The sequence below is a fragment of the Rattus norvegicus genome, chromosome 1, assembly GCF_021556685.1.
Source record: "Rattus norvegicus strain SHRSP/BbbUtx chromosome 1, alternate assembly SHRSP_T2T, whole genome shotgun sequence".
Lineage (NCBI taxonomy): Eukaryota > Metazoa > Chordata > Mammalia > Rodentia > Muridae > Rattus > Rattus norvegicus.
Window position 1 is genome coordinate 48,503,310 of NC_141534.1, and position 24,191 is coordinate 48,527,500.

The 24,191-nt window shown below is 46.8% G+C and overlaps 1 protein-coding gene across 1 annotated transcript in view; it reads left to right on the plus strand.

Moving 5' to 3' along the window:
* Snx9 (sorting nexin 9) overlaps positions 1-24,191 on the plus strand; it is an 83,499-nt gene that overhangs the window by 54,131 nt on the left and 5,177 nt on the right. Inside the window, exons 8-14 of the mRNA NM_001127637.1 lie at positions 2,309-2,434; positions 2,537-2,654; positions 16,452-16,582; positions 18,204-18,307; positions 18,720-18,823; positions 20,302-20,379; positions 22,491-22,567. Coding sequence (NP_001121109.1) covers positions 2,309-2,434; positions 2,537-2,654; positions 16,452-16,582; positions 18,204-18,307; positions 18,720-18,823; positions 20,302-20,379; positions 22,491-22,567 — 738 coding nt within the window. The remainder of the gene's footprint in view (positions 1-2,308; positions 2,435-2,536; positions 2,655-16,451; positions 16,583-18,203; positions 18,308-18,719; positions 18,824-20,301; positions 20,380-22,490; positions 22,568-24,191) is intronic.

Below are 24,191 nucleotides of genomic sequence, written 5' to 3' on the forward strand. Positions count from 1 at the left end.
TTTCCCTCATCTGTGAAAACTTCAAACTCTAGGAACCTCCAAATAGAAGTGTACAATCCAAAGCCCCTTGGACCATTTGTCTCTCCAAAGTGCGCCTGCTGTGATTATCTTCTGAATAAGAAGATTTGAATCTTTATACCAGGCTGGGGAAAAAAAAACCACATACACTTCTCATTTAAATTTAGAGCTCAGGGGACTAAGAGCCAGAGGTCTGCCCCTCACTTTCATGTGGAATTTGTCACAGGTGTGATGGAACAGAACAAGAGGTCCAGCATGTGCACTGTCCATGAGTTTTGGAAGTGGTAGACCCATGAACCTGTGGGCAGGCCAGTGGCACAGCCTCTCACATGGCAAAATAAAGAGGAAAGCCATTGAGTCTTCAGGAGATGGGGGGGAAAAGACAGAAACCCAGGTTGTGCTTAGACTGAAAACTAGCATTAATTACTCACTGATAACATAAGGTCTGGTAAGTTTGGGGACCTAGGCTGTTGCCCTTTGTCCTCTTCACAAAGGATTGCTGCTAAGACAGGCCCTCAGGTGCTGTACTGAAGGCTTAGCAGAACCTCCTAGACACAGCCCCTGAGGCAGCTTAACTGTGTATTCTTAGACCTCTTTGGTGCCATATTAGTCGTCTGCAGTCCTCAGCCACCTCCTGAGTTGGTAATCCTGTCCTGCATTTTCCTCCTCCACCTCTGCACAGAATGAGACACGGGCATTCTTCCTGCCCCCGGCGTGCCTTGTTTGCTGGGGAGTTCTCAGCTTGCACAGGTCTCTCCTCAGCCCCATCTGTTTTCTTCCCTGTGTTCCCTTTACTGCTCAGCATGCTTTCCCTCACTGCAAGATTAAAAACCTGTTTAGAGCTGGCCATGGTGGCATTTGCCTGTAATCTTGGTTCTCAGGAGGCAGAGGCACAAGGACTGCTACAGGTTTGAAGCCTGTGGAGTGGCCTGTAGAGTGAGCTCTGGGCTAGCGAGGACCACTGTTGACTGTCAGAGGTACTGAGAGCAGCACACTGCCTGCTTTATGAATGTGGGTCTCTGCTAGAAACACTGCTCCATTTGGAGACAATATGTTAGCTCTTTACCTTTTTCCCAAGTTACAAAATTCACTTTATTTTTCTGTTCTAGTCCAGGAAGACAACCTGTTTGTTCTTAAGGCGATAAGGACTTGTACCATTTATTTTGTCTGATTAGTTTTTGAGGGGTTTTGCTTTTATTTTTGAGACAGGGTCTCCGTGTAGTAGTCCTTGATTTCCTCACCGTCCTGTCTTCACTTTCTATGTTCCAGGATTACAGGCATAAACCACCATATCCATCTCCTTGTATGTTCTTTGTAAGACCCACTGCCCTTTCTGTCCATCTGGGAATTGATGGGCCAGAGCCAACTCAAGACTTGCAGGGAGAGTTGCTGCGAGCCCGAGTGTTAGCTTCGGGATTCATGGACCTCCATAGCCACCTCTCTAGCCTTGGATGCAATTTTACAGGATGGTAGCAAACAGATTCGAGATAGCAGAGATGATCAGAGCTCAAGACTGATATTCCAGCTCTCTACACCCTGTGTGGAGCTCACCCAACCCCAGGCAAACCTCTGAGAATAGTTCAAGTTTGAGGAACCTCTCCAGACCTTCTGAACCTGTATGTCTGTCACAGGTGGAGAAAGGATGGGGCCCCAGGGTTGGGGTTGGGGTGGGGAGAGACAGGCAGGCATCAGATAGGAGTCCTGGAGTCCTGGCAGACTCGCTGTTTGGAGACAACCAGTGAACTGGTTACTGTGTTTCTACACCAGCACAGGAGACCCTGGGAAAGTAGTTAGCCTGTGCTTCAAAGGTTCCTGTTCCTCAGCCTACCTAGTGCTGAGATTACAGCTGTGTGCCACCACCCCAGCTCTGGGTCTTGACTTTGAGGAACAGAACAAACACCCCAACACATACCATGGCTAAAATAATGGCTGTCAGGCTGTGGCCAGTTTTGCACTGCTCCAAGCATCATCATAGAGCAGTTACTTGTTTGAAAACTGTTTTACCAGTGAGCCCTGTACTAAATCACAAACCAGAGGAGAGTGTACCAAACCTGAGTGTATGACATCACTGACAGAACCTGACATGTACAGTTCTGTTTTCACACACACAAAAATACCTTTAAATTATGGTCTACAGGTTCACTAGGAGCACAAGTGGCATCCGTATGGAACTGCGAGTTCTGCAGTAGGCGTGAGAATGGCTGCTGTAGGACTGCCAGTTCTGGACAGAGCTGGGCTCTGCTCTCTTGCAGCTGTGTCACAGAATCATCTTGTCCTGTCTCTTGCTCAGGTTGGAGATTATGGCCCTATGTGGGTTTATCCTACCTCTACGTTTGACTGTGTGGTAGCTGATCCCCGGAAAGGTTCCAAAATGTACGGTCTGAAAAGCTACATTGAGTATCAGCTAACACCCACTGTGAGTACCTGCTCTTTAAACGAAGCTGGCTGCAGCTTACCTTTTCTCCCATCCCAGACCTTGGCATTGGTAACGCTGTTGGTTCTTTCCCTTATTTTGTAGAACACTAATCGATCTGTAAACCACAGATATAAGCACTTTGACTGGTTATATGAACGTCTCCTGGTTAAGTTTGGGTCCGCCATCCCGATCCCTTCTCTTCCAGACAAGCAGGTCACAGGTGAGTTTGAGCAGTGCCATTCAGTGTGACTACAGAGCTAGGGTCAGGGCATCCTGCTGATGGGCAATGCGAGTGCTGACTACTCGCTGTGAGGAGACTGCATGAGTGTGGGCGTTACCTGGACATAATAGAAACTTGTGGCAGGCTTTACTTTCAGAGCTGTGTCTACACCTCGGATTCTAGAAAAGTCATTGTTTTTATTTCCTTCTACCAAAAAAAAAGTACATTTTTTTAAGTGTGAGAAATGGTACCTTAGGAAAACCAAAGTTATCTGAACAACCTAAAATGAAAACAAAATCTTCAGACCCAAACAAGAGACAAGATTTGCCGCTCTTGTGCTGGTGTGTGTGTGTGTGTGTGTGTGTGTGTGTGTGTGTGTGTGTGTGTGTGTGTGTGTGTAGCACGTGGAGCAGCCAGCACCTCTGCCCATTTCTGAGGGAGAGTCGAGCTTATCCCTCACTCTTTATCACTCATCAGTGCCACAGCCTGTTTTGTGTATTTAAAAGGCTCCCATTTTGTTCACTTTGTCCTGTCCCCAAAATCTTCTGGTAAGGTCTGGAGTGGGTCAGCCATAATAAGACTGTGCGCTGAGAGAGACCTCACCGCCTGATCAGGTGGGCACTCCTGAGGCTGCAGAGCGGAGGAGACCACCAACACTGCCCACCCCTGCCCACATCCCTGGCCCAAGAGGCAACTGTATAAGGCCTCTGGGTTCCCGTAGGGGAGGGCCCAGGAGCGGCAGGACCCCTGCGCCTGAGACACCGCCGGAACCTGAAGGAAACAGACCAGATAAACAGTTCTCTGCACCCAAATCCCGTGGGAGGGAAAGCTAAACCTTCAGAGAGGCAGACACGCCTGGGAAACCAGAAGAGACTGCACTCTGTGTACATCCAGACGCCAGAGGAAAACACCAAACGCCATCTGGAACCCTGGTGCACGGAGGCTCCCGGAAAGAGCGGCGCAGATCCTCCCAGTTGCTGCCGCCGCGGAGAGGACTTAGGCAGTACCCCACGAGCAAACTTGAGCCTTGGAACCACAGGTAGGACCAACTTTTCCCCTGCAAGAAACCTGCCTGGTGAACTCAAGACACAGGCCCACAGGAACAGCTGAAGACCTGTAGAGAGGAAAAACTACACGCCCGAAAGCAGAACACTCTGTCCCCATAACTGGCTGAAAGAAAACAGGAAAACAGGTCTACAGCACTCCTGACACACAGGCTTATAGGACAGTCTAGCCACGGTCAGAAATAGCAGAACAAAGTAACACTAGAGATAATCTGATGGCGAGAGGCAAGCGCAGGAACCCAAGCAACAGAAACCAAGACTACATGGCATCATCGGAGCCCAATTCTCCCACCAAAGCAAACACGGAATATCCAAACACACCAGAAAAGCAAGATCTAGTTTCAAAATCATATTTGATCATGATGCTGGAGGACTTCAAGAAAGACATAAAGAACTCCCTTAGAGAACAAGTAGAAGCCTACAGAGAGGAATCGCAAAAATCCCTGAAAGAATTCCAGGAAAACACAAACAGTTGAAGGAATTAAAAATGGAAATAGAAGCAATCAAGAAAGAACACATGGAAACAACCCTGGACATAGAACATCAAAAGAAAAGACAAGGAGCTGTAGATACAAGCTTCACCAACAGAATACAAGAGATGGAAGAGAGAATCTCGGGAGCAGAAGATTCCATAGAAATCATTGACTCAACTGTCAAAGATAATGTAAAGCAGAAAAAGCTACTGGTCCAAAACATACAGGAAATCCAGGACTCAATGAGAAGATCAAACCTAAGGATAATAGGTATAGAGGAGAGTGAAGACTCCCAGCTCAAAGGACCAGTAAATATCTTCAACAAAATCATAGAGGAAAACTTCCCTAACCTAAAAAAAGAGATACCCATAGGCATACAAGAAGCCTACAGAACTCCAAATAGATTGGACCAGAAAAGAAACACCTCCCGTCACATAATTGTCAAAACACCAAACGCACAAAATAAAGAAAGAATATTAAAAGCAGTAAGGGAAAAAGGTCAAGTAACATATAAAGGCAGACCTATCAGAATCACACCAGACTTTTCGCCAGAAACTATGAAGGCCAGAAGATCCTGGACAGATGTCATACAGACCCTAAGAGAACACAAATGCCAGCCCAGGTTACTGTATCCTGCAAAACTCTCAATTAACATAGATGGAGAAACCAAGATATTCCGTGACAAAACCAAATTTACACAATATCTTTCTACAAATCCAGCACTACAAAGGATAATAAAGGGTAAAGCCCAACATAAGGAGGCAAGCTATACCCTAGAAGAAGCAAGAAACTAATCGTCTTGGCAACAAAACAAAGAGAATGAAAGCACACAAACATAACCTCACATCCAAATATGAATATAACAGGAAGCAATAATCACTATTCCTTAATATCTCTCAACATCAATGGCCTCAACTCCCCAATAAAAAGACATAGATTAACAAACTGGATATGCAATGAGGACCCTGCATTCTGCTGCCTACAGGAAACACACCTCAGAGACAAAGACAGACACTACCTCAGAGTGAAAGGCTGGAAAACAACTTTCCAAGCAAATGGTCAGAAGAAGCAAGCTGGAGTAGCCATTCTAATATCAAATAAAATCAATTTTCAATTAAAAGTCATCAAAAAAGATAAGGAAGGACACTTCATATTCATCAAAGGAAAAATCCACCAAGATGAACTCTCAATCCTCATCTTCGATTGGTTTATATACAAGTGTGCAATTTCTAGGCTTGAAAGTAAAATGATGCTATCTGGTGCTGGATAGAGGAGCCTTATTTTTTATTATGGCAGCTTGCTATTTTTGTAACATGGTGATTTGGTTGAACACATTAAAGTACAGTAGTAACTGATCTCCCCCTCTTCCTGGATGAGTGAGGAGATAATTAAATGTTGATGTCAGCATCCATGAGCATATTCAGATGAGCTTCTGCTTCTGCTGAAAAGGATGCTGTGTTTGATTGTGGTCCGAAGCTTTGATGCACTATTTGGCATCTCCTTCCTTGGAGGTCTCACTGTTTAAACATAACAGATTTGATAGCTTGTTGGTAAGGTGAGGTCCAGCTTGTCTCCACTAGGTCATCTTCATGTGAATCCGGTGGTTATACGGTTTTGTTCTAGGGATATTTCTTTTTTTTAATAACGGTTTTAGCTGACATTCATGGAGAGAATGAATCCTTAGAACTGTGCCACTAGTGAAAGGAAATCCTGTCTAGAGTATGTTTCTTTACAAAGCTGTGTCACACCATCCTTTGGGCCCTCTGCTGGAAAAGTAGAATCAAGTCTCAAATAATGCCTTTTAAATTGTATCCTCTAGTATTATAGATGTAGGACAGTACTGTATCATACCTCTGTGGATGTAAAATAGCTTGTACCTGCTTTATGATACGTAGTAGTGACCGTGCTTTATCAGAGCTGTTTTTAATGATGTTGCTCAGAATGTTTTCTTTCCAGATGATGATTGAGAAGCTAATTTTAAAAAAAAATGGTGCCAGGTACCACAAGAGTAACAGAACTGTGCTGTTTTCTCGGGTTTTGTTTTTTTACTTTTTTTTTTAATGGAGTGTGCTGGATGTCTCTACAGTTTTGTTCAGATGACTGCAGAACCTGGAAAAGCTGTTGCTGCTGTTGATGCATAACACACTGCTATTATTGGTCTTTTTATATAAATATAAATATATATATACAGATATATAATTTGAATTTTTTGAAACTTTACCTGTGCTGTCAACTTTGGAAAAAAGTATCCCCGTTTACTGTGTTGAGTTGGCACTGTACAGAAATTAACAGCCATATTGGTCTAGAAATGTTGAACTTAAGTTTTTTCCATTTGTACAGGGGTAACACACTGTATTAAATATGTAAGGTCTTATCTACGTGGGTTTGATTACAAAAACTAATAAAGTATTCTATAAATAAGAAAAAAAGAAAATAATTGTTAAAAAAATAATAATAATAAAAAAAAAGAAAAAAAAAAAAAGACTGTGCGCTGCTCTGGCCGAGGACCCAGCTTGAGCCTCTAGCACTTGCGTTGGACACTGCGATTGCCTGCAACACCAGCTTCAGCCTCCACCAGCACCTGCAATCATGTCCACATAGCTACACACAGATACATGCACACACATGACTTAAAAGGACAAAAATATCTCTTACTAATGAAAACCCTGCTGCTAAGTAATCCACCTGCTACCTGACCCCTAAACATCTGGTCAGAAAGGGTTTGCCTCTCCTCAGAAACAGCATGGCAGGTCCTGAGAGCAGGACTGAGAACACGGGCTTTATGGCAGAGACTGAGCTTCCCAGAGACTAAGAATTGGAGTAGTAGGTAGAAAGTGTTCACATGATGAAACCGGTCTGTACAGAGGGAACAGGCTGGGGGTGAGAGTGGGGCTTAACTGGCCAGACCTAGACGGGCCTGGGGGAGAGGGCAGATGGACCTGGAGAAGGAAGGCCCTTCCCAAAGGCTGGGAGAGGCAGAAGAAGGCTTGCCCTTCAGCAAGAGTTGAGGGAGTTAGGGAGGGACCACAGTCATCATAGCCAGCCAGATGGCAGGGCCTGCATGAGGCATCAGAGTTCCAGCACACCATGTCTCCAGGGGCCAGTCCCTGTGTGCTGGGACCCTTCCTGGGTGCTTTCCTTGCTATCCTTACAGGTAGGCTCTGTCTGTCTTGCTAAGTGGGGGATCTGGGTTTGATCCTGAGGCCTCCTTCTTGTATGTGACGAGATATGAACTGCTAACCTAGCTGGAATTGGGATCTTCAGGATAAATAAGCCACTTTCCTTAAAGCTTTATATTCTACTTTGTTTTCCTTTTACTTTCCTCTGGAGGTATTTGCTTTGTTTGTTTGTGGAGATGAAAGTTTTAGTTTTTAAAGAAGATGTTTTGGTTTAGTCTTATTTTCTTTTAGAAACGTCAAGAACTTGAAATTGTCACAGTGGATGGAAAGGGCTGCTCTGCTACTACTAGGTAGAAAGATTCCCCCCAGTGTCCCCTCGGTGATGCTGCAGTGTTTCATGGTACAGCATCCCAGTGTCCTGTGAGTGATGCTGCAGTGTTTCATGGTACAGCATCCCAGTGTCCCCTCGGTGATGCTGCAGTGTTTCATGGTACAGCATCCCAGTGTCCCCTCAGTGATGCTGCAGTGTTTCATGGTACAGCATCCCAGTGTCCTGTGAGTGATGCTGCAGTGTTTCATGGTACAGCATCCCAGTGTCCCCTCGGTGATGCTGCAGTGTTTCATGGTACAGCATCCCAGTGTCCCCTCAGTGATGCTGCAGTGTTTCATGGTACAGCATCCCAGTGTCCCCTCAGTGATGCTGCAGTGTTTCATGGTACAGCATCCCAGTGTCCTGTGAGTGATGCTGCAGTGTTTCATGGTACAGCATCCCAGTGTCCTGTGAGTGATGCTGCAGTGTTTCATGGTACAGCATCCCAGTGTCCCCTCAGTGATGCTGCAGTGTTTCATGGTACAGCATCCCAGTGTCCTGTGAGTGATGCTGCAGTGTTTCATGGTACAGCATCCCAGTGTCCTGTGAGTGATGCTGCAGTGTTTCATGGTACAGCATCCCAGTGTCCCCTCAGTGATGCTGCAGTGTTTCATGGTACAGCATCCCAGTGTCCTGTGAGTGATGCTGCAGTGTTTCATGGTACAGCATCCCAGTGTCCCCTCAGTGATGCTGCAGTGTTTCATGGTACAGCATCCCAGTGTCCTGTGAGTGATGCTGCAGTGTTTCATGGTACAGCATCCCAGTGTCCCCTCGGTGATGCTGCAGTGTTTCATGGTACAGCATCCCAGTGTCCTGTGAGTGATGCTGCAGTGTTTCATGGTACAGCATCCCAGTGTCCCCTCAGTGATGCTGCAGTGTTTCATGGTACAGCATCCCAGTGTCCCCTCAGTGATGCTGCAGTGTTTCATGGTACAGCATCCCAGTGTCCCCTCAGTGATGCTGCAGTGTTTCATGGTACAGCATCCCAGTGTCCCCTCAGTGATGCTGCAGTGTTTCATGGTACAGCATCCAGGGAGTGGAAAGCGCAGGGTGCCATGACCAGGGCACTCAGGGTGTCAGCACCCCTATAGACCCCTCTGCACCTGGTTCACAGCACACTCTTCCTTCTAGCATCCTTTTTGCCTTATTTTTTGAACTCTATATTTGTTTCCAGTTCTTCCTTCATGTTTTTACATTCCAGTTCTTGTCCTTGAATTTTATACTCTACTTCTGTGCACTAGACTGAAATAACATGTGCTTCATTGTCTTTAAATGAATAGGCCAAGGTTTTCAGTCAAGGAATTCAGTGTTGATTTAAAACACGCTACAGTGTTTCCAGAGTTTGCAGTCCCTCCACACCAAGCGTTTTTAAAAGGGGGTGGGGGAGGCTCGGGCATGCAGCCAGGGCACAGCACAGCACAGCAGCCTCAGTCTGAAGAAAGTGGGGCTTTGACCACTCACTGGAGGCATGCCCAGGACACCGAGAGGCACAGGGCAGCGCTATATCCCCTTGCCTCCTGCCTATGGCACCCACAGCATCAGCACTGTGTATAGACCATCCTCACTGCACTCCTAGACAAAAGCAAGAGGAAGTGTGGGAGACAGTGTCATGATGCTTGTTCTGGGAGTTCATAGATGACATCATGTTTGTGCATTCTGTTCTTTGTGAGACAAAGATCAACCAGGTTGTATTTTGGGTTTCCAAAATACTATTTTCACATTCTTAGTGAAAGCTTAGGTAAGGTTTGGGGAAAATGGATAAACATCTCTTCCACTCTCTTGCTTATAAGTCTCTGGAACCTGGTTTAAAAACCTAGGAAGCATAAAATACCATGGTAAGCCAGTTGGGTCTGAAGGATTTTCACAAGGATTGCCAAACAAAAATGATTAACTTTCACTCACGGACTAAGTAGTAAATTCAGGCACTGGTCATTTTGCTGCAGAGAAGTTCAGTGCATCTGCCAGGTCCCTTCTGTGGTGACAAAGGCTGCCTGCCATCTTTCCCAAGGCTGACACTGGACTCCACATAAGCATATGGAGTACTTGCTCTGCGCTCCTAAGCGTGCAGTTGGTAGTGCTTTTAGATATAGAGGCTTTGCTGGGACCCATGTGCCCACTGCTGCTTTAGTAACACACCATTGGTAGATGGGTCTGTCTTACTGGAAGATCTACTCGTGTATTCTTCTGAAGGAAAGTTGAAGCTGCATTTTCTGAAAATGTATGTTTAAATGTGTGTAGTAAGTGTATTCTTTGGTATCCAGTCCTACAGATCTTGGTAACTACTATTATGGTCCTGTGACACACTTGTCTTGCAACACAGGGGGTTTCTGTCGCCTCATATATGTTGTGGCACTTAGCTTTATCTTTTTTTTTTTTTAAGATTTATTTATTTATTATATATAAGTACACACTGTCGCTGTCTTCAGACACACCAGAAGAGGGCATCAGATCACATTACAGATGGTTGTGAGCCCCCATGTGGTTGCTGGGATTTGAACTCAGGACCTCTGGAAGAGCAGTCAGTGCTCTTAACCACTGAGCCATCTCTCCAGCCCCTTTTTTTTTTTTTTTTTTTTTTTTTTTTTAGCTTTATCTTTTAGCTCCTTCCTCTGGTCCTGTCCTTGTCAGCTTCTGGTCAGTTCTTTGTTACTGTGTGTAATTCCCCTTTCCCAGGATACATCATGAATGGAAACAGTGCAGTTGAGATTCACTCCATTCATTATATCAATAGTTTTTCTTACTGCTGTTACTAGAGTGTGCAGATGCGCAGTAATTCTTTATCCTTCCATTCATTGAAAGACGTTTGAGCCTCTAGTTCCAGGCAATTACAAGGAAGCTGCCAGCATTACCTGTATAGATTTTTGTTCTTAGTTTTGTTTGTTTTTGAGGCAGGCCCACAGGCTGGCCTGGGCCTCCTTACTTCACTCCTCTTGCCGCAGCCCCCCAAGTGCTGTGGTTACAGGCACATCTGACATGCAGATGAGCAAACAGATTTTTATATAAACATGAACAAACTTTCCTCAGTAAATTCCCAGCCGTAGAATAAATAAATCCATTGGTTTGCATTGTACTTAGGCGTCTCTCAGGCTCGGTATCCAATTCTGGAGTCATCATTGATACATGAAAGTCCATGATTCCACATCTTCACCCACACTTGGTAATACCCATTTCTTATTGACTCTGCTTGACCAGTCTTGTAGTCTTTTTTTTTTTATAAATTTATTTTTTTTTAAGATTTTATTTTATTGTATGAGTACACTGTAGCTGCCTTCAGACACACCAGAAGAGGGCATCAGATTTCATTACAGATGGTTGTGAGCCACCATGTGGTTGCTGGGATTTGAACTCAGGACCTCAGGAAGAGCAGTCGGTGCTCTTAACCACTGAGCCATCTCTCCAGCCCCCAGTCTTGTAGTCTTTAATTCAATGTGGTGGTATTCTGGCTTTGTTTTCATTCCTTACTGATGGATTGTTTAGAGAATCTTTATACATTTATTTCTGCCCATGTGTCTCTTTTGGTAAAGTGTCTCTTCAAAACTTGTTCTTTTGAAATAGAATTTGTTAGTCTGTTTCTTATTGTTGAATTTGGGCTCTGTGTTCTAGAAACAGCTCCCTGTCAGATGCGTGATGCCCATGTGCTTGTCCCAACTATAGTTTACCTCTTTGTTCTCTTAACAATGTATAGCAAAAACCTTTAAGTTTAAGAAATCCCATGTCTTGCTTAGCCTTTCTCCTGACTGTGTAACAGATAGAGGAACAGTTAAGTCAAGGAAGGAATGGTGCTTCCAGCTCATATGTCAGAGGCTTCTCCCTGCCTGTGCCTGGTAGAACAAAAAGCAGAGAGAGGGAGGTGGGGATGTTTTCCAGGGGACATCTCCAGGAACCCACTCCACCCAAGTCCCACAGGCTAGGATCTCGGCGGAACACCAGTGTCTGAAGGAGGCATTTCCCGTCAAATGTCAGCATCTACATGTCAGGGGTTTATGAATTGTGCTTTTGGTAGTGTATTTGAGACCTCTTTGTCTAACTTCAGCTCGTGTCTTGTTTTCCTAGAAGTTTGCTAGTTTCCGGTTCTGCGTGCATGTCTGATGTGCTTTGGATGGTAGTTGTGTGCTGGAAGCACAGCAGAGGTCCAGCTTCACTTGTGTGCATCCGGATGCTCAGAAGGACTCCTTTCCCTCATGAACTGTATCCACCTCATACAGATTCACTTGAACGTTTATTCGTGTGGTTTGTTTCAGGACTTGTTTACTCTGTATATTCATAAGTATGGGTATTTTACCTACATACATGTCTGTGTGCTACATACATACCTCATGCCCACAGAAGCCAGAAAAGGGCATTGAATCTCGGAGCAGAACTAGAATTACAGATGGTTGTGAAGTATCATGTGGGTTCAAACCCAGATCCTCTGAAAGAGTACTCAGTGCCCCTAAGCAGTGAGCCATCTCTCCAGCCCCCTCTGCCTATATTTCTGAAGGGTAAGTTGCTGGTTATGCGATCTTTGGCTTCTAGTTTTTCATGCTACATAGCGAGTGTCTTTCCATTGCCTTCTGACCTGCATTGCCCACGTGGCAAGTTAGCCATCGAATCTGCTGACTCCTACACAGAGGCCAGCCTGTCCCTGTCAGAATTTTGTTTCTGTTTCAATCTCAGGGATTTAGCTCTGCTCTTGACTTACCAGGCCTGACTTTTGCTATCTTGTATCTGCTATTGATTCCTGAGGTGAATTTTCTATTTCAGTTCCTGCACTGTGAACTCTATCTGTAATTTCCCCTCCTTTAGGACCTCTGACTGTTACTTGCTGGTCGTGTTGCCTGTTAGTCTGTCTGGTAGTCCTTTGGACACACAGAAACTGCTTTCAGTTTTGTCTGCTAAACTCAACATCTAGCAACACTTGGTAACTGTTTCTGTTGATTGCTTTTTTTCTTCAATATAATTCCTATCTTGTTGGCTGAGGGTTTTAATTCATCTTTTTGAAGGTGGGCTGGGGGGTGGGGTGTAGTTTTGAGACAGAATTTCTTTGTGTAGCCCTAGCTGTCCAGGAACTTGCTCTGTAGACCAAGCCGACTTTGAACTCAGCAGTCTACCTGCCTCTCGGCCTGTTTTTCATGTGTGTGTTTAACTGGCACTCTAAGTTTGTTCCTCCACACAGACTGGCAGGAAGCCTGGGATTGATTGGACAGAACCCCTGCCAGTGTGGGTTCTTTCCTCTCGTAACTATACTTGGAAGAGGGCATTCAAAGCTCAGGTCACTTCAACTTATCTCCGGCCTTCATTTCTCCTAGTCCTTCCTTTTGTTTTTGTTTGGGAGGGGTAGTATTCGTTTGTTTCTGGAAATAATGCCTTACTGACTTGCTCAGGTGCAGTGGAAACATGGTCTTCTTTGGTCAGAAGGTGTTTTGCTAGGGCAGACAGATAAAGGAGTGTTTTCTTGAAGTAGTCACAGGCGAGAAAGGACACATGATGTTAAGGACCCAACAGACGCTGGATGATGCTGGATGGTATTGGTACACCTTGCCATTCCTTAGTGGTCGTCATTTGTAGTGGCCTCATAAAATAAAACAAAGCAAAACAGAACACCAAAAAACTTCTGGTGGTGTTCTGGCAAAGACTTGGGCCAATTGGCAGAGTGATGTCAGCTGATACAGACTCACTTTGAATTTTACTCAGATAGACTCAGGTGGAAGGCAAGACCCATGGGAGGACACGTGATATTTGGAGGGAGTATAAATCAAACCCAACCGTCAGTGACAGAAGGCTTACATAACTACCTTTACAACACTTCGTTGGTCTTCCCTTTATTGAGAGACACATGACGGCAAAGAATGTCTCTTGGCATCCCTGGTCGCTCTGGTTGATCCCGCTGACTCTTGCTGATTTGGCAAAGGTCGTGTCACCCGTGCTAATTCCCGTTTGCTATCCTGACACTACTAAACTAGACAGCTGGTACATAGCCTGACAACACAGATTGGATTTGCTCCAAAGAACATTTCTAAACAGGACCACTTCCCCATATCTTAATAACTTTTCCACTACCTCTGGTGGGTGGTGGGCTAAAAGAGAGGTTAAAACACTTTTTAAAGCCCATATTAAAAATAAGTTTAAAAAACTCAAAACTAACACCCAGGCTTGCCCCAAACTTCTGGACTCAGGTAATCCTGCTGCCTTAACCTACCTTATAGCTGGGAATACATTACCGTGTCTCACTTCCCTACTTAGGCCCTTTTCTATCTTCCTTGCATGTGTTCAGTCTCCTGGTTGAGCAGGAGCATGTGATTTAGATAATCTGGTCCCCCTGTTCTAAGGAACGTCAACCTAGCATGTGCTTAGTTCTGCCACCTTGCTTAAGCATAGCCAATGGCTCTCCCTTGTCACCTCTGAGGTTGACCCTGCCACCAGTGCTAATGAGCATGGCCGTCTTTCCCTCATTCTACATCATGTGAGCCTTCTCCTCCTTTGGCAGAGATGCTGTAGCCGATCTCTACGACCGATCTCCAGTCTGCATTGCCTGGCATGGCCTCTGAGGATAAGGGAGGTATACACAGAAGCAGAGAGGTAGAACTGCCCTGACCCGCAGGGCAGTCGACCAGGGTCTGGGGTCCACCTAGGAGAGAATGGGGGACAAGAGACGCAAAGAATGGACAGCAAGTCAAGAAGTCTGATCAAGCTGACAATTTTTAATTTTTCTCAGGCAGAAGATATACTGGTAGAAGCAAAATGTGGGGAGGGGTTAGGTAACCACAAAAGAATGGGCCTGGCTCGATGACCAGGATATTGGCTGGGTAAATCGGCCACACAGGGGGAACAGCGGGTGAGTTGCTTAGTGACCTGACCACCAGTGCCTGGCCACCGATACTCAGTGACCTGACACCTAGATTTATTCTATCTGTTGAACTCAAGCAGAGCTGTGGGTACAGGCTGCTTTGCTCTAACCTAAGGCTATTGCTTTTGTTCTAACATAAGGCTAGAACACAATTGCTTTTTAACCTGAAGACTGCGTCCGCCATCCTGAGGCTGCTCCCAGCATAGAACAGTCAGGATGCACAAAGTCTCACTATTCTTGATGGAACTTGAGCAGTTTTTCCAGCAGCAGACCCTGTCCAATGGCTGTTTGTCTCTGCTGACTCCAGAGCAGAGCTGTGGTTGTTTTGTTGGTATTACACAGCGTCCTGTTGGTTCTTGGGGACATGGTTAGTTGAGGTCCTCCCTGAGCTGTGTTGGAATTCCTGTCTCCAGACTCCCAGCTGGGGCTGAGTTTGTTTCATGGGATCATGAAGTGTCTGGTCGACTGATGTTGACTGTCATGGATCATGAAGTGTCTGCATGATGGATGTTGACTGTGTCATGCTTGCTGAGCTCTCTACTTGTAAAACAGGGACAGCTGTGTTAGCAGGGCTGCTAGCTCTAGGGTAGGTGAGGTCCTGGGATGATGGCCTTTGTCATTTAATGTAAGACAAAATAGAGGGGCTGGAGAGATGGCTCAGTGGCAAAGAACACTTGCTGCTTTCCAGAGAGTCTGTGTTCAGTTCCAAGCATTCAGATGGTGGCTCACAATTGCCTATAAACTGGTTCCAAGGGGTCTGATAGCATCTTCTGGCCTTCTTGGACACCAGGGTTACACACGTGGTACATAGACATGTACATAGGCAAACGCTCATACACATGCAATGTTTTAAAAAATAACTAAAAGCAGCAACAAAAACAGGAAGAACAAAGTTACAGTGGAGAGAATGTGTACATTCACCCATCATCCCACCTCTGTATGTGCGTGAGTGTGTGTGTGTGTTTATGGGGTATTGTTTGTTTAGTTTTTAGGTGAGGTTTGCCTGTGTAACCTAGGCTGGCCACTAAGTTCTTCTGACGACCTCCTGTGTGTTGTGTTATAGACACGGCATGTGTTACTTTACCGAAGTACGGAGTATAAATGTTAAGTGCTTACATGCTTCAGTATCACATTACAACTACACATGTTATGTACTGGTAAAGCCTCATTTACTTTGTAAGAATGGTGTAGTAGCTTTCACTTACCACTCCTTTAGTGCCTGTAAATCGCCCCCAGGAACTGGCCTCTAGTCTATAAACTAGAGATAGTTTTTCATTTTGAGATGTTTCTTTGCAACACCTTTGCAGTTAACATTGTTGTTAGTCTTGCCAACGTCATTATTTTTTAGTGTGTTAAATTGACATTTCGTTCACTTATAAAATTTATTTATTATTTGGGTGTGTGTGCCTGAGCGTATGAAGGCTGGACCCCCTAGAACAGCCGGGGGAGGTCAGAGGTTTCAGATCACTGAAGTTGTCGGTGGTTAGCAGCCGCCATGTAGGTGCTGGGAACCAGACTGGGGTCATCTGAAAGAGCAGTTAGTGCCCCTAGCCTCTGAGCCATCTCTCCAGCCCTGGATTCCACTCTTGAAAACTAAAGAGTCAGGGCTAGATCGGCGGCTCTGTGGATAAGAACAATTGGTGCCCAGCACAGGACCTGAGCGCAGATCTCCAGCACCTACATAAGAAACTAGGCGTGAGCACACAGCGCTGTAACCCAGCTCTAACCACAGTCAGCGGTGGAGACAGGAGGAAGCTGAGGCATGTTGCTGCCAACCTGGCTTTAGGTCAATGACAGACCTGACTCAAAGGGACAAGGCACAGACTGATGGACCAAGACGTTCACTATCATCCTGTGGCCTCCACAAACACACGTGGAGTGTGGTCACAGGAGCTGCAGTGCAGTGCTCCCCAGAGCAGTCATCACTCTTGGTGCTTCTCTCTAGGTCGCTTTGAAGAGGAGTTCATCAAGATGCGCATGGAGCGGCTCCAGGCCTGGATGACCAGGATGTGCCGGCACCCCGTGGTGTCAGAAAGTGAAGTTTTCCAGCAGTTCCTGAATTTCCGAGATGAGAAGGCAGGTGTAGCCTGGTACTGCCGTCATAGGGAAGTGCTGCTGGTGCAGCCACAGTGAATTCACGGCTCAGATGGGCCAAGCATTGTTGGTCAGTCCCCCTCCGAGAACAAGAAGGGCCAGGAAGAACTTCCCCAGATACTGGAAGAGTGCTGTGCAGTGAGGAAGGCCTGCCAGCCAGCAGGCTTCTATACGCTGGAGTAGTCAGCCCGGGGTGGGTGGGGCACAGATGGAGAACAAATACTTAGACAGGAAGCGTTTTCCAGCATGCTTTTTAAAGTGGCTCAGGGCTCAGGAAGAACTCTTGGTGCAGAAGCATGAGGACCTGAGTTTAGATCCCCAGCACCCACATTACAGCACATACCTGTAACCCCAACATTATAAGGTGTGGAAACAGATTGTTGGAACTTGCTGACTGCCGTCCTAGCTCCAGGGTCAGTGAGAGGCTGTGTCTCAGGAATAAGCTGTAAAGTGGTAGATAGAGCAGGCATCCTCTGCCTTTCACATATGTGCTGGCAGATGTGCCCCACACACACACCACACACACACACTACACACCTAGGTGTGGGGAGGATAAACCCCAGACGTGGGCCTTGAGCGGAGAATGGGCCGTATACATTCTCTGAGCCCCTGGGCTCCCAGTGCTGCTTCCACACCATGAAGGAAAGCAGGATCCACGATGATCATTCACCAGCCATGGAAAGGTTGTGAGTCCACAGTTAGGCTGCGCTCGAGCGCTCTCTCTCTCTCTCTCTCTCTCTCTCTCTCTCTCTCTCTCTCTCTCTCTCTCTCTCTCTCTCTCTCTCTCTGCCTGCCCCATAGCAGCCACTCAGCCAGGACCCCTCTGTTCCTTGTGAAAAGCAAGGCGAGGCTGGCTTCTGGCTCCTCCTTGTTGGCTTTGGAAGTAGCCCTCTCCCTATGGCCACACAATGTTCCTCACTGTGTCCTTTATTCTCCAGAGATGTTTCCTTTGTAACTTTACACAGAATTCACAAAACAGTGAAGAGTGAAACCAGGGGTCAGTTTAGAAGTAACAGCAAGTGCTAATATAGTGTGACCTAGGGAAATAAGTTACCAAGTTATTTTTATGTTAAATCAATTGATAGAATTTTTAAAGGATCTAATTAAGATGTCGTGTGTGAAAAATGAAAGGAGAAGAGAGCCGAGAAGCTCAACAGTGGGACTGGGGAAACCCAGAAAAGACACCAAGGAGAGCAAGTCAGGCACGGTGACAGGCCCTGAGAATCCCAGAGCTGAGGGAGCAGGGAAAGTGGATCTTACTGGCCAGCTGGCCGGCCTCACCTGGCTGCAAGGTCCACGGGTCTGATGCCCTCCTGCTCGGTGTGCCCACACACATAGTGCACAGACTTACACTCAGGCCCACACAGATGTAACATGAAGAGTTAATATCTTCTCAAAGAGACAAAACAGTTAATGTTGTCAAGGAGTCCCGTGCAGGGTATTTATAGTCTGTTTCTTTTGGAAGCCATTGCAAAAGGAATGTGGCCGAGCCTGTCCACTCCAAAAACCGTGTCTCCTCAGAACTGCCTGGCCCTGTGCCGTGATGCCGAGTGTACTAGGTGTTGGCTTGTGGGGCTGTAACATACTATGTCCTCACTTTCAGGAATGGAAGACTGGCAAGAGGAAGGCTGAGAAAGATGAGCTGGTGGGAGTTATGATATTTTCCACCATGGAACCAGAGGCTCCTGACTTGGATTTGATAGAAATGTAAGGGCCGCTGCCTGGCTTTTCTTCTCCTCAGTCTGCAGGCTTCCTTAGGCTCAACGTCTTGGCCAGGGTTGCAGCAGCTGTAATTCACATCTTGAGAAAGGAATTGCTGGCTGAATGGGTTTTGCCCTTAGATGGTGTCTCACCAAAGACCCACCTAACTCAGCAGGCTAAGCCCCACTTCCTCAAGGCCTGTTCCATCGTCGTTGGCATAATGCTGACTGTCTTGAGTAAAGTCTGATGAGCAGAGGCGGCACAGAGCCACCGACCTCCACAGAATGCCTGACAAAGCAGGAGTCTCTTTTGTGGTAGTACTCGGGATCAAACCCATGGCCTCAGGCTGGCTGTACACGTGTTTGGCCTGTGTTTCTCTGACATTGCCAATGTGACTGACAGCTGTCTCTGCTCCCAGAGAACAGAAGTGTGACGCGGTGGGGAAGTTCACCAAGGCCATGGACGACGGCGTGAAGGAGCTGCTGACCGTGGGGCAGGAGCACTGGAAGCGCTGCACAGGGCGTAAGTGCTGTGCCGTAGTCTTCACGGAACCCCAGCCCAGCACAAGGGACTGGCTGAACTCCAGTGCCACTCTCAGGCCCCGACCTGACCTCACGGCACACTAGTTAAAACCGGAAAATCGAGTGTAACAAGGGTAGCTCAAGAACTGTCCTAAAACGCCACCCTAACTTGAGTTTAAGATCTGGTCGTTTGAGTAAGCTCTGGGGAAGTTCATCTCTCTGCATGTTTAGAGGGTGTTTCTTATTTGATTGCTTTGCTTTGCTTTAGAGTTTGAGAAGGGTCTGTATAGTCCAAGCTGGCTTCTAGCACTCCTTCATTGCCTGGCTTTACCCTTTCAAGTCATATGTGTAATTCCAAGCATGCAGCACCAGGCCCAGCTTGGAACTGCTTCCACTCTTTATGTGCCTGTTTTAGGATGTGGGCGGCTTCAGTGAAGCCTGGTGACTTTTTTTTTTTAAATAGCCTATATACTTGGTACAAAGTACAGTAGATGTGTCAGACAGACTGGGCCACTACAGGAGGACATGGTACATTAGACATGGCTCTGCTCATTCTCCCTGCTGGGATGAAGAATTTCGTTCTTTCTGTTCTTTATGTGTGGAGTTTCATGTTGCTGAGTCCCCCTCACACCACCCCACCCCGTATCCCCAAAATCGTGCAGCTGTGGGTTCCCAGGACAGAATAAGTGAGGCAGGTCAGAGGAAGGCCAGGGAAGAAGTGAGGTGCAAGGCACCGTGAGGCCCTGGGCTCAGTCCCCAGCGGGACCGAAAGCAAGCAATGGAATACAAATAGAGACTTCGGCTTTAACAGTAATGACCTGTTTTGGCTGCACAGCCGTAGGAGTTTATCGTAACGGCCAGTCTGTTCAGTGAAAAGTGTCTTGGTAAGCAGCACAGAAGCAGGCCATGAGATCAGGAGTAGACGTGTCCCTGCAGTGCCCCTGCGGCTGAGGCAGCAGTGGTCCAGAGGGCCCAGGTGCCTCCTGCAGGAGTCTGCAGAAACACGGGTGGCCTGAGGGCAGGGTTCCTGAAGGCTCTCCAGGGTGCACCTCAGATCCAAGCCTGGACCCACAGGTGTCGCCCAGACAGGCCTCATCCCACAGGCGAGGCTGCACACCCTCCACCTGAGCCTCTGGTGCCACACTGAGCCATATTTGCCAAACCTTCTGTGTGGAGATGGTGTCTCCGGTCACTGTGGTGGCCACATGCATGTGAATGGGCTTTGAAAGCCAGGAGTCCCGTAAGCGGGCCTCTTTCCTGTGCTCCATCCAGTGAGTGAGTGTGGGGGTGGGTTGTTCATGGTAGAACCTGCTGGTTGAGCAGTCGGTTAAAATAATAGTGAAGAAGTCAGTAGTTGAAAATGACTTCATCGGTATTTCTTTAAAGAAGAGATGCTGTTTCAGTCGTCCAGTGTTTTTTCTGAGTCACTGGGTGCACTTCAGATGCTCCGAGAACTAATCTGTTCTCCGTTCCTTCCAGCCTTACCCAAGGAGTATCAGAAGATCGGGAAGGCCCTGCAGAGCCTAGCGGCCGTCTTCAGCTCCAGCGGTTATCAAGGTATGGTTGTGGTTGTTTATAATTTTCCTTGTTAGAAACTGCACAGTAATTGTCCCCTTGAATGGCTTGAGCACTTGTGTGCATTATATGGTGAGCACATCAGGGTTAGAGGTCTTCTGTAATTGTCTGTATAGAGCCCTGGTGTTCTTCTCTCCTGAATCCCCATAAAGCATACAGTAAGCTCTGGTGAACAGCCACCCTGCTGTGCTTTAGGGCCCTGGGACTTACTCTTCCTGAGCAGAGGAAAGAGAAGATGGTGCAGCAGACTGAGGCTCAGGGCGCCTGCCGAGGGCACCTCGAGCTGCCTGTATGTCATCACTGTCAATCAGTGCGCAGTCGATGTTTATATATTGCATGGGACACTCTGGCACGTATTAAATGTGCTCAGTATATTTTAGGACTTACATATCAAGTTTATTAAAACTGCTGTTCTAAAGAGCATTCAAGTTCTGTCTCTGGTTGGCATCTGTTTGAGAGTGCTGGGTGGTGTTGAGCACTAACCATCCCAGAGCAGTCCTGCACAGCTTGATTTCCTCATCTAAATGAGCCTGATTCCTAAGGCCGCATAACTGCATCAGATAAATCTTCGGCTGCATCTACAGCAGTGTGGAGAGTAACACTAGAACAGCGTAAGAATGGCTGGGATGACCCTGCCAAACCGTGAAATATCCCATAGTCTTGGGGAGCCTCCCAGAGAAATGTCTTTGGTAAGACAACCGTGAGAAGGTGTGAGGACAGCTTCATGGAGGAGTACAGCATGTCTCCTGGCACTCTTCACCAGAGTGAGCCAGGTGCCTCCCTCAGATGCCCATGTGAGGAGCCTTCCCCTGGCCAAAGGAAGAAAATGGGGCCACTGGTGAAGCAGTGATGGCCACGGAATGAGGCACTGCAAGCGTGTGCTCACTGGAATTAGTCAGATCCTGGCAGGGAATCCCGGTGCCTCTGGGGAGCGTGGGCTCCATATGCAGTTCTGAAACTGTAACAAAGGACCCACGCATTGATGCTGCTTCCCCTTCCCTGTTCAGATGACTCTTGGTGGGCAGAGGTGGCAAAGCAAGGGTTCTTTCTAGAAGCATTTTGACGAGGAACAGAGGCAGAGCAGGATGCAGTTCTGTCAGAGTGATCGAGGTCGCTTCTGGAAGCCTGAAGACTAGACTTAGCCAGAAGCTGATTCCAGATCTGGTTAAGCCTCTGGGCCTGGTGGCCCATGTGAGGGCAAGAGAGGGACAGAGGAGTGTGTGTCACCACAGAAATTGAGTCTAGAGAGTGAACCACAGGGAATGCATGACTCATAATCCTAACACCCCACAAAAAGAGGGCTGACAAGAGCCCCGAGTAGAGAAGCACACCATCCTGGTGTGTGCACTGCCTTTGCACCCTGGCTCACACAGCCTGCCTGAGGTGCTGGAGACCTGCACACTGGCTCCTCCTGAGACAGAGTGACGACCTTTTCCTAAGTGTGCAGCACAGTGCCCTTGTTCTTTAAATGTCCCTTATCTTTAAAGATTGCATATAAAATGATGTATGTCCCAAGAAAGGAGAAACAAGGAACACAGGGTATAAATGGGAAAAGCTGGTCACTGTCTTAGTTAGGGCTTCTGTTGCTGTGACCAAACACTGTGGCCAAAAGCCACTTAGAGGAAAGCATTTGTTTTAGCTTACAGTTCTACATCTCAGTCCATCACTGAGGAAACTCAGGGCAGAAACTGTTGCATGCCAGGGAGGAACTCTGTTTACTGGCCTGTGCCTCATAGCTAGCCTAGCCTCCTTTTGTCTAGCACAGTGGACCACCAGCCTAGGGGGTGGAACCACCCACAGTGAACTGGGCCCTCCCACATTGATCATTAGTAAGGAAATGCATCCGGGGCCAACCTAATAGGAATTCTCTTTCTAATGACTCTACAGCTTATGTCAAGTTGGCGTTAAAAACCAGCACAGCCACCATCTGCTGTCTGGGAACCAAAGGATGGTGGTGGGGATTCTCACCAACTTTGACAGCTTTTAAATTGTCTGCACTAAAAGCTATCAATAAAGTCTATAACAAAAACCCTAAGTGTAGAGAACTATGTATAACACACTATAGTTGCTTCCAAGAATGTAATCTATTTCAGGAGAGACGGACCTTAACAATGCAATCACAGAAGCCGGGAAGACATACGAGGAGATTGCCAGCCTTGTGGCAGAGCAGGTACAGCCGGAATCATACTCCCCAACCAGCCCACATTTGTTCTCTAAACCCAAACAGCTGTCCCCTGTCTGTCTGTGGCTTTTTGTTCATTTTATTTAGTGATGTTTTTTCAGTTAAACCACCGTGGACAAATGTCTCACTAAGAAATCCGTGTGAAGCTGTATAGCTTACACCTGTAATTGTAGAACGTGGGAGGCTGGACTGAGGGGATAGCATTGAGTTCAAGGCCAGCCAGAGCTGTCAGCTATATAGAGTTCCAGGCTGATCTCAGTCACAGAGTAAGACCCTTTCTCAGAAAGACAAAGAATCTAAATGAGGTAGGATTCTGTGGCTCAGTGGTAATTGGCCTAACTTGCTGTTCACACTTGTAAGGCCCAGAATTTGATCCCCACACCCTCCAAAAAAGAAGTTTGGGGATGTGAACTGAATTAGCATCAGTGCCTCTGATCCTCTCTCAGCCGTAGACTAGAATGACGAGGAGCCCTGGTTTAACCTTGCACTGCTGCCTACCCTCTCTAAGCTCGCTTTCCTCATCTGTGAGGAGCCTCGGATGAGCCTCAGGAGTGCGGGTGATATTTTTATATTGTCTATTAAAATGTAGGCATTAAGCTCAACATTTTTGCTTGTTACAATTTTATGCCTATATTTTATTGATTAAAAATGCCCCTGGCGGGTTGGGGATTTAGCTCAGTGGTAGAGCGCTTGCCTAGCAAGCGCAAGGCCCTGGGTTTGGTTCCCAGCTCCGAAAAAAAAAAAAAAAAAAAAAAAAGAACCAAAAAAAAATGCCCCTGGCACATATGTAGCAGAGGGCTGCCATGTCTGGCCTCAGTGAGAGAGGATGCACCTAATCCTACAGAGACTTGATATACCACCATGGGGGCATTGGGGGGAGGGGGTCTGCCCTCTGAGAGGTGAGGGGGAAAGTGGATGGAGAGAGGAACTCTGTGAGGGGAGACTAGAAGGGGGCAGCATTTGGGATGTAAATAAATAAATGATTTTTAAAGAATGTGAAATATCTAAAAATACATCTTAACAAAAATGTCCCTGATAATATAATGTAAATACCTAGTTAACATCAAAATGGTTTATCACTGTCTTTACAACAGAAGACTCAGAATGCACCTGTCTCAAAGGTTTGCATTCTATTGGGAGAGCCAATCCTAAACGCTTACCATGTAGGACACTTTTATAACAGAAAGCATTCAGCTTGCTTTCTGTTGCTATTCTAAAACATCTGACCAACAGCAACTTGGGAAGGGAAAGGTTGACTGGCCCACAGTTCCAGGTCACAGTCACTCATAGAGGGAAGTCAGGACAGAAACTGAAGCAGAGGCACTGGAGGCTCCTGGCTGTCTCCCTCTGATACTGTGCTTTCTTAGACAGCCAAGGATCATCCACCTAGGGGTGTCACTTCCCATAGTGGGCTGGGCCCTCACACACCAGGTAGCAATCAGACCCTCCTCGAGCCAGTCTGATCCAGGCAGTCCTTAAGTTGAGACTCCCTCTACACACGTGACCCTGGGTTATATCAAGTTGACCACAAAAACTAAGCAGTAAAGATGGCCATAGAGGCACACACCTTTAATCCCAGCACAGGAGCCAGAGGCAGGCAGATCTATGTGAG